The following is an 8,853-nucleotide window of genomic DNA, read 5'->3' on the forward strand; positions in this document are numbered from 1 at the left end:
CTCAGGGAATTCAGGCGCCAGCTCCAAAAGCTTTGCTGGGGAAAAGAGCCACCGGGCTGAAGTCAAGCATGCAGCACAAAGGGGGATGCCCCACAGCAGCTGGGATGCAGGTTGCTTCAGTATATTTCCCACTCCCCTCCCCCCAAGCCAAGGGAGAGTCTTCCAAGTACTGGGGAAGACACCAGCAGAAGAGAAAAAGTTTTCTTCTAGGGGATAGCTGAAGCATCAAGCTACATTTATCTTTCAACCTTCTTTCCTTAAGATAACCGATAATCAGAGTTGGAAGGGACCTTGTAGGTCATCTAGTCCAGGGGTCCCCAACCACCGGTCCACGGACGGTACCGGTCCAGCGAACAAGTCCTACCGGGCCGCTGGCTTGCTGGCGCCGCCATCTTTTTGATGAAAAAGTGCTTCGGTGAGCTTTTCCGAAAGCTCACCGGAAGCACATTTTCATCAAAAAGATGGCGGCGCCAGCGCTTCGGTGAGCTTTTCCAGATAGAAAGCTATTTCTACCCAGGAAAAGCTCACCGGAGCGTAGCGCCGCCATCTTTTGATGAAACGTGCTTCCGTGAGGTCACCGGAAGCACTTTTTCATCAAAAAGATGGCGGCGCCCAGCTGATGCCGGTACCGGGCGCGGCGTAAAAAGGTTGAGGATCACTGATCTAGTCCAATCCCCCGCCCAAGCAGGAGACCCCACACCATTTCTGACAAATGGCAGTCCAATCTCTTCTTGAAAGTCTCCAGTGATGAAGCTCTCACAACTTCCGAGGGCAACTTCTGTTCTATGGGTTGATTGTTCTCACTGTCAGAAAGTTTCTCCTTATTTCCAGGTTGAATCTCTCCTTGTTCAGTTTCCATCCATTATTCCTTGTCTGGCCTACAGGCGCTTAAGAAAATAGCTTGACCCCTTCCTCCTCTCTATGGCAGCTCCTCGAATATTGGAAGACTGCTCTCCTGTCTCCCCTGGTCCTTCTCTTCCCTAGACTAGCCAGGCCCAGTTCCTGCAACCGTTCTTCATATGCCTTAGTCTCCAGTCCCCTCATCATCCTGGTTGCTCTTCTCTGCACTTTTTCTAGAGTCTCGACATCTTTTTTAATAGAGTGATGACCAAAACTGGATGCAGTAGTCTAGGTGTGGCCTTGCTAAGGCTTTATAGAGTCCTGCTAGAGGACTGAAGAGAGATTCCAGAGCAAGCCTGCTCTGAGATCTGGGCCACGGGGGCCTGTCATCATTTGTCATCCTTCTGTGGCACACCTGCCCTCTTCTCTGGCCAAGCAATCATACCTGGCAAGAGATCACACCAGCCTCCCTCCTCCTTCTGAGACCCTCTGATAACAAGAGGTGGGATGGAGGAGATGAAATGCTTTTATACCAAGCCTTCTCATTCCCCACCTTCAAACAAGCGTATTTGTGCACAGCACAGCTCGAGCTTAAAACTGGGCGCCGTTCCCACAACCCTCCCTCTATTATGGCTGAAAAGCTGAGCTCTGCGGTCCCTCCAGTTTGCTAGTAAACTGGGTATGTCTAGTCTAAGGAGGAGAAGCACTAGGGCTGAGATAGTGAGCTTTGGGTTTGCAACTATGGATCAAGCCGGTCCTTTTGTGGGTACAAACCTGTCTGGCCACAAAGTTCCTTTGCTGATAAAGACACCAGTGCAACCCTTTGCTTTATAATCTTGTTTTCCCAAATTCCCCGCTTCAAACAAATCTATTTGGCTTCTGGAACTGCTTCTTAGTTCCTTTGGGGAGTAGGTGGGGCACAACTGGGGTTCATGACTACTGAACGTGCCTTTTTACTCAGTGACTATATGCCGGTTGGGTTTTTTGGGAAGGGACCTGGGGTGTAAATTGGATGCTAGCATGTATTGGGTTTCAGATAGAATTCATTTGGAATTGGCTGATGGAGGGGGAGATGAGAAGATCCCTTTGATCTAGACTTCTTATTGTGGGTTGCAAGGAGTGTTCTAACTCCAGTAAAATACAGATCTCTTCCAGATCCAGAGCCATTTGACGTCCCTATGGAAAATCTGGACTTGATTCTTCTCCTCTGGAGGCCCCCGTCTCCAAGGCAGGAGAAAAGTGTGCCAGATATTCTGCTTATTCTTTTCGTGCGGTTTTGGAATCTTCCTTCTTGCCAGAAGTCTGTCCTGCTGCAGCAGCAATTGAACTTGTTGGACTCATCAGAGCCTGCGACCAAACACTATTTTTACTGTATGGACTCACAAACACCCTCATGGAGGAGTTTGCAATTCATTTGATGTTCCTTGGGGGAGGAGAAAATTCCCAACTTCAACTTCCATTTTCCACATTTCTTTTATTCATGCTGTTAATTATTGCAAGCTTTTGTTAAAGCCTTCCTAGAACAGTCCTTTGGAGTAAGGCACGTAAACAGTTGTTGGGAGATGTTAAGGGAAGAAAGACCCCATATGCTGAGAAGCACAATAATCCTGGATGCAGTTCAACAAATTACGACTTGACTCAAACCTTGCTTCCTTTGGGGGATGGGTTACATGGAAAACTATGGTCTCACAGGAGACGGATGGGCCGAGATAATTTATAACAAGCCAAGTTGAGCCCTTGAGAATTCTCACCATCATCTTTCAACCATTCTATACCTTGTCCATCAACTTCCTTACCCCACTGCCTGATGAAAAAGCCAGGCCATCACCGTTTTCTGAAGGCCAACAGGGAGAAGGGCTGGTATCTGGGGAGGGACAGGGGGGGAGAGCTGTGCTGAAAGATAGGCACCATAAGAGACCCAGCCTCTACCAGGTGACCATACATAAAGAGGAGCTAGAACATACCAACCCTGGCCAGATCTAGCAGGATGGGCAGAAATTATGTGGAAAGGTGATCTCAAAATTACCTTGGCCCCATCCCTTTAGACTATAGGGCTTTAGCTCTGGGTCTCCAACCTTGGCTACTTTAAGTCTTGTGGACTTCAACTCCTAGAGTTCCTCAGCCAGCCTGGGGAATTCTGGGAGTTGAAGTCCACAAGTCTTAAAGTGGCCAAGGTTGGAGACCCCTGCTTTAGACTATAAAAATGACCACCTGAATTTTGAACTGCATATGGACCACACACAGTGGGGGCTTCCTGGGCAAAGGATCAAGTCTTTAGGGCCTTATGAAAGGCCAGCAGTACCAGGGTACACTTAACTTCTGGAAGGAGAATGTTCCATATGGTTCACATTGAGTGCCTTGCTGTGTTGTAACCAATCAAATAGAAGCAGTAAAATGCCTATCTTTGTAACCAGGTTCCAGGTTTCCCTGTTCCAGGTTTTGCCTAATGGTTTCTCCTTACCCAACCTATCAATAAATCAATATATGTAGGGGTGCCTTGGGGGTCTCATTTAAAATACTCCTAAGGGAAAAAAAAGTTTTCCTTTAGTGTAAAATGAAAAGATGAGACACACAAAAAGGAAGCAAACGTTATGTTTAATGTGACTCAAGGTCTGGACTGAAGTTAGATAGCAGTTTTACAGTGCCCACTTGAGAATTTGACAGTGCAGCTTGTTAAGAAAAGATACAATGAAAGCAGATGGCCGGTTCCACTTTGTGGCCAGCTTGTTTGAGCAACTGCTCTGACCATCTAAGCATTTAATGTAGATTTGACATGGTCCTGAATCTCTCTGGAACTGTCTCAGAACAAGTCCTCCCAAGAGATCCATTTTCTTTTCTTTTTATTGGTTCACAGAGTTTACATAATCAAAAGAGAACAATTTTTTAGACTTACAAATAAAAAGCTGATAAACTTAAAAGAAAAAAAGAGAAAAATTATTTGAAGACGTAATCATCTATCTTTCAGCACTTCGAAAGCGGTGGAGAGATTAATGTAATTTATAATCACAGAATGTATATCTATAATCACTATAGATAATGCAATTATTGCTGTATGAAAAAGTGAGAAATTTCAAGCACCTTCAATATTGAAAATGCTGCCCATGCAAGATAACTGAAATACATTTGAAGCAAAAAAAGAAGTATCTTTCCTTGGTTCCCATTTTTTTAAAGTCTTTGTCTACATACTTTTTAAAGGTGACAATCTGGCAACTGATTCTGCAAGAAAACTACCTGAGCACCTGAAAAGTGCAATCATGTTTACTGCAGACCGACAAGGCAAAAATGGTTCATACATCTGTTTTCAGCAAGTGCCAAGAAAGATCTGCAAAAGATTTTTCTTGTGTCCTATCAACAACTCAGAAGATTCCAATAGGAAGCACTAAATATGTTAATATAGTTGCTTCATCAACACTGACTTCAAAATGGCTTTAAGAAAAAAAAAACCTGCATGTATTTAAGATACTGAAGAACAAAATGCTAGTAAATTCACTGTTGCCATGAAGAATTCCTACTATCAACTGACTGACAAATGAACTCAGCATTCTATCCTGACACTTAGTCAAGTAATTCAAATACGATTCAATCTGATTTCTGAATGATGGACTTTTGTTACATGTTTGACCAATAAAACCAATTTGCAATATGCTGTTAAAATAGGTACCATAATCAGAAATTCTAAAGAATGTCTAGAGAAACGTATGAAGCCTGATGGTGTATTTCTTGTTTTGCATATAAAGCAGTGCAAATGCCACTGGGCAGGAGCAAAAACATTACGAATGGATACACAATGATTTCCATTCCCCTGAAATATCTGACCCAGAACCCAAGTAATCATAAAAACCAATCTTAAAATCTAGTCTCAGATACCAGAGCAGCTGCCCTTAAAACTGCTCAATTCCCTGAATTTCCAAAGATTGCATTACAAAACACCACAGTGCAAGGTTTAAACAGAAGCCTGCTCAGTCCTTCAGCTCAGCTGAACAGGCCTCCACCCTGATACCTGAACACCAGCCAGACACAGCTTGATGTGTCTGAAAGCTGATAGACACACACACACACTTCCCTCTTTCTTTCAAAGTGCATTTTTTAAAACAGGAATTTGTAAACAGAGAACTCAATTTGAATGTTGTGCACGAAAATCATCTTACTTTTGCAAGCAGCAATTGTGTGCACCGCAGTAACTGAGAAAATACTACCAGCCTGAAGAGACTGCAGGTGCCTTGGGGGTGAAGAAAGACCTCTGCAGAGCATCTCCCTTCCTTAATCGGTGAGAGCAGGGAGGAGGTCCCCTATGCTATCCACGTAATAATCAGGGACCAGGTTTCTGCGTTCAGGACAGCCGCTGTTGAGGTGGCCCTTGACCTCATCCAGGGTCGTGACCCCGGTGAGAGTGAGGAGGGTGGTCAAGCCGCAGGTGTTGCCCATGAGGATGTCTGTGTCCAGGCGGTCACCAACCATGATTGTGCGCGCAGGGTCAATCTTAAACTCGCTGGCCACACACTCAAACATGAAGCGGCTGGGCTTGCCCACAATGAAGGCTTCCCGCTCTGCAGCTGTCTCCACTGCCTTGACAAGGCAGCCGGTCCCTAAAGGAAGAAAGACCAAAAAGAGAAAAAAATGAAGAAATCAGCAAGCAAAGGGGGAGGGGCAGATGCAGTAGCAAACCAGAGCAGGTCATATGTCTTTACTTTGCTCTAGGAAAAAATAAAACCCTATATGGCTGAAGTTGGGGATGTCCTGCCCCTTCGGGCCTGAAGTTGACACAACTTTTGCCTGCCTTGCCTTCGCTCAAACTTTTGTTGTGCTGGATTTCATGGCCACCATGCCATCCCAGAAGAAATGCCACTTCTTAATGGAGGGACTGTAGAAGTGGTGTGCTTGCAGCTATGCCTGTTCCAAAAGGCTTTTTCAGCTTCGGATCCAAAGTCAGCACATTCCCAGATCCAGGGAGTGATGGCAACACTAGAAGGAAATGCATGTATGCAGTGGTGGGATTCAAATAATTTTAACAACCGGTTCTCTGCCCTAATGATTTCTTCCAACAACCAGTTCACCAAACTGCTCAGAAAGTTAATAACTGGTTCTCCTGAAGTGGTGTGAACTGGCTGAATCCCACCACTGCATGGATGCCACAATTATCATTCCAAACATCAGCTGAGCAACGAAAAACCATGATGCAATGGATAAACAGGCTTCAGGACCACAGAATTTAAGTTTCTGTGGACAGAACCCTATTTCTGTTATGTGATAAGTATTATTATCCCAGGGAAAAAAAGAACATGTATACACAAAATGGGAAATTTTGTTTTTGAGCCTGAAATAAACAAATTGCATTTGGCAGGTCCTCGGTGGACTATCATCTAGTTGAACCAAGGACATATTTATTCTGGGTAAAACAAAATCTAAGTGGTCTTATGTAGGTGAAGGCCTCTCTCTCCTCTCCTACTCCATGTGCCACCCAAGACACATCCATGTGCCGTTCCCTGCTTTTCCTTAGGCATTGCCAATGTTTCAAGCACAGAATACTTAATATTCTCACGTGCACATCACTCTCTCCATCTTCTTAGCCATGCATGGAATGTTTTGTAACAACACAAACGGTGGAACTGGGATAGGATAGCTTGTTAAATGCCCGATTAGACCCAAAGTCTGTTCTAAATGGTATTTACTTATATTTGAACATCACGAATACTGGATGGAACAGCAGGATATAAACCAATTAAAGAATAATAAATGATTATTACTCTACACGTGGCTTTAATCCAGGACCTGTGAATGGGGCTTTATTGCTGGGGGAGGGGGCTGTATGCAGCTTCTACTAACACAATTCCAAGAAAGAAAGTCTATTCCCAGTATAATTAGTATAAGGTTGTTTAAGGATTGTTATGCCTTTCCCTCTTAGGATTAAACTGAAAGAGGTTTAGCGTATAAGTCACTGGATCAAGCTAAGAATTTACTAGTGGGAAGGCAAGAGATGTGAGCAGAGCCTCGGAGCCTTAGCTGAGCCAAAGAGGCTTCTGAGTGGCCCAAGTACAGGTAGTCCTCGACTTACAACAGTTCACTTAGTGACTTAGTGACACTTAGTTCAAAGTTACACCGGCACTGGAAAAAAAAGTGACTTAGGACAGTCTTTCACACTTACAACCATTGCAACATCCCCACGGTCACCTGATCAAATTTCGGATGCTTGGCAATTGACTCACACATATGACCGTTGGCCGTGGTCACCCTTTGCAACCTCCTGAGAAGCAACGGGAGAAGCCAGATTCACTTTAACACCATCAGGGTTGCTAGTTTTCTGTTAATGCAGAGGTCCTCAAACTTGGCAACTTTAAGACTTGTGGACTTCAACTCCCAGAATTCCCAGAATTCCTCAGCTAGCTTTGCTCAGCCAGCTTTCAATTCTGGGAGTTGAAGTCTACAAGTCTTAAAGTTGCCAAGGTTGGAGACCTCTGCTCTAAACATGTGGAATATCAGATTAAGAGCCATGCAGATTAAATGCTAAGGCGAAGAAAGAAACACTCCAGTCAGGGCTCTGATTTGGCCTGTGACAGCAACAGCCCTGTGGACGGATGCAGGAGACGAGGGAACTCCCCCACACCTAATTTTAAGCTCTGGGTTGATGGGGAGAGGATACTACACAATTACTGCTGCCTGGGTATGAATGACCAGGACCAAAATGAAGAATTGGCTTCAAAGTTTGAGAAAACTGCTTAGTTCAAGCAGACAACTACATATTTAGCTCAAACATAAACCCGGTATCTGGCTGTGCAGCAACTAGATTTAAAACTGCTCCTAGCAGTAAGTTTTTTTGCACCAATAGAAGCTAGCAAAACTGCATCTGGATATTAACGCAGGGATCTTAAAACTCATCTGGAGAAGTTAGTACGCAAAGGGCAAAAGCCAGAAATAGGGATTTCAACGGGAACAAACACAAAGTCCCAAAATTTGATAGTTGGCTTCAAGGACACCAAAAAGGAGAAAGGTCTGGGATCTTGGTGGATAAATATGAACTTACAAAGTGATATAACCACAAAGAAAATTAGAAGATTAGCTGAAAAAAGAAAAAAGAAGATTAGCTGAATCAACAGAAAGACTGGCTGGAGAATTCTGGGAGTTGAAGTCCACAAGTCTCAAAGTTGCCCAGTTTGGGGACCCCGGTGTTAATGGTTCACTGTGGCAAGGAAAGTGGTAAAACGGGTCAAAGTGTCACTGCACCAGTGCCTCGCTTAGCAACATAAACCGTGGTCCTAAGTCGAGGACTGCCTGCACGAGTTGCTCAGAACTCCACCGCCCCGGCTTTACTTGACCCCCCCCTCTTTTCTGGCTACTGGCGGGTTGCAAAGGGGCTCCGTCCCCCGCGGCCGCCACGTACCGGGCACGGCGCTGCCGCCCTCGAGCGGGAGGCGGTTGTCGCGGTTGGTGCCGACCAGCAGGCAGCCGCGCCCGTCGCCGTCGCCCCGCAGCAGGTAGCGCAGCGCCAGGCAGAGCTTGCCGTAGGCGAAGTGCTCGTCGTAGCCCACCAGCACGGCGCGCACCGAGGGGTCCAGCGGGGCGCGCGCGCCGAAGTGGGCGGAGCCCGGCTCGGGGCGGGGCCGACGCCCAGGTGGGCCACGCCCAGCGCCTCCAGCTCCGCGCTCAGCGCCGGCCCGCCCAGCACGTAGGCGGCGGCGCCCGGCGGGAGCGCGCGGCTGAGGTGCCGCGCGGCGCAGTAGGCGGAGCCGAAGACCTGGCCGGGCTCCGCGGGCGGGAAGCCCAGGCGCCGCAGCTTCTCGGTGTAGGCCTGGCGCGTCCGTGAGGAGTTGTTGGTCACGTAGCAGAGCCGCTTCGCGCCGCGCGCTTCCAGGCGGTGCAGCGTCTCGGCCGCGCCAGGCAGTGCCGCCTCGCCCCGCCACAGCACGCCGTCGCAGTCGAAGAGCATCGCCTCCGTCTGGGACAGCAGCTGCCGGGCCAGCGCCGCGTCCAGCCGCCGGCACTCCTTGGCCGCCATCGTGGGACGGCGGATGAGAGGAC

The 8,853-nt window shown here is 47.0% G+C and overlaps 1 protein-coding gene across 1 annotated transcript; it reads right to left on the reverse strand.

Moving 5' to 3' along the window:
- Positions 1-3,416: 3,416 nt before the first annotated feature.
- Positions 3,417-8,830, reverse strand: PGP (phosphoglycolate phosphatase). The gene is given in 3 exon segments (XM_026689509.2): positions 3,417-5,426; positions 8,216-8,431; positions 8,434-8,830. Coding segments are annotated over 3 exon segments (939 nt in total). The 3' UTR covers positions 3,417-5,100.
- Between the last annotated feature and the right edge of the window lie 23 nt (positions 8,831-8,853).

The sequence above is a fragment of the Notechis scutatus genome, chromosome 12 (genome assembly GCF_049901735.1).
Source record: "Notechis scutatus isolate UNSWTSFEM ecotype Mainland chromosome 12, rNotScu1.2, whole genome shotgun sequence".
NCBI lineage: Eukaryota > Metazoa > Chordata > Lepidosauria > Squamata > Elapidae > Notechis > Notechis scutatus.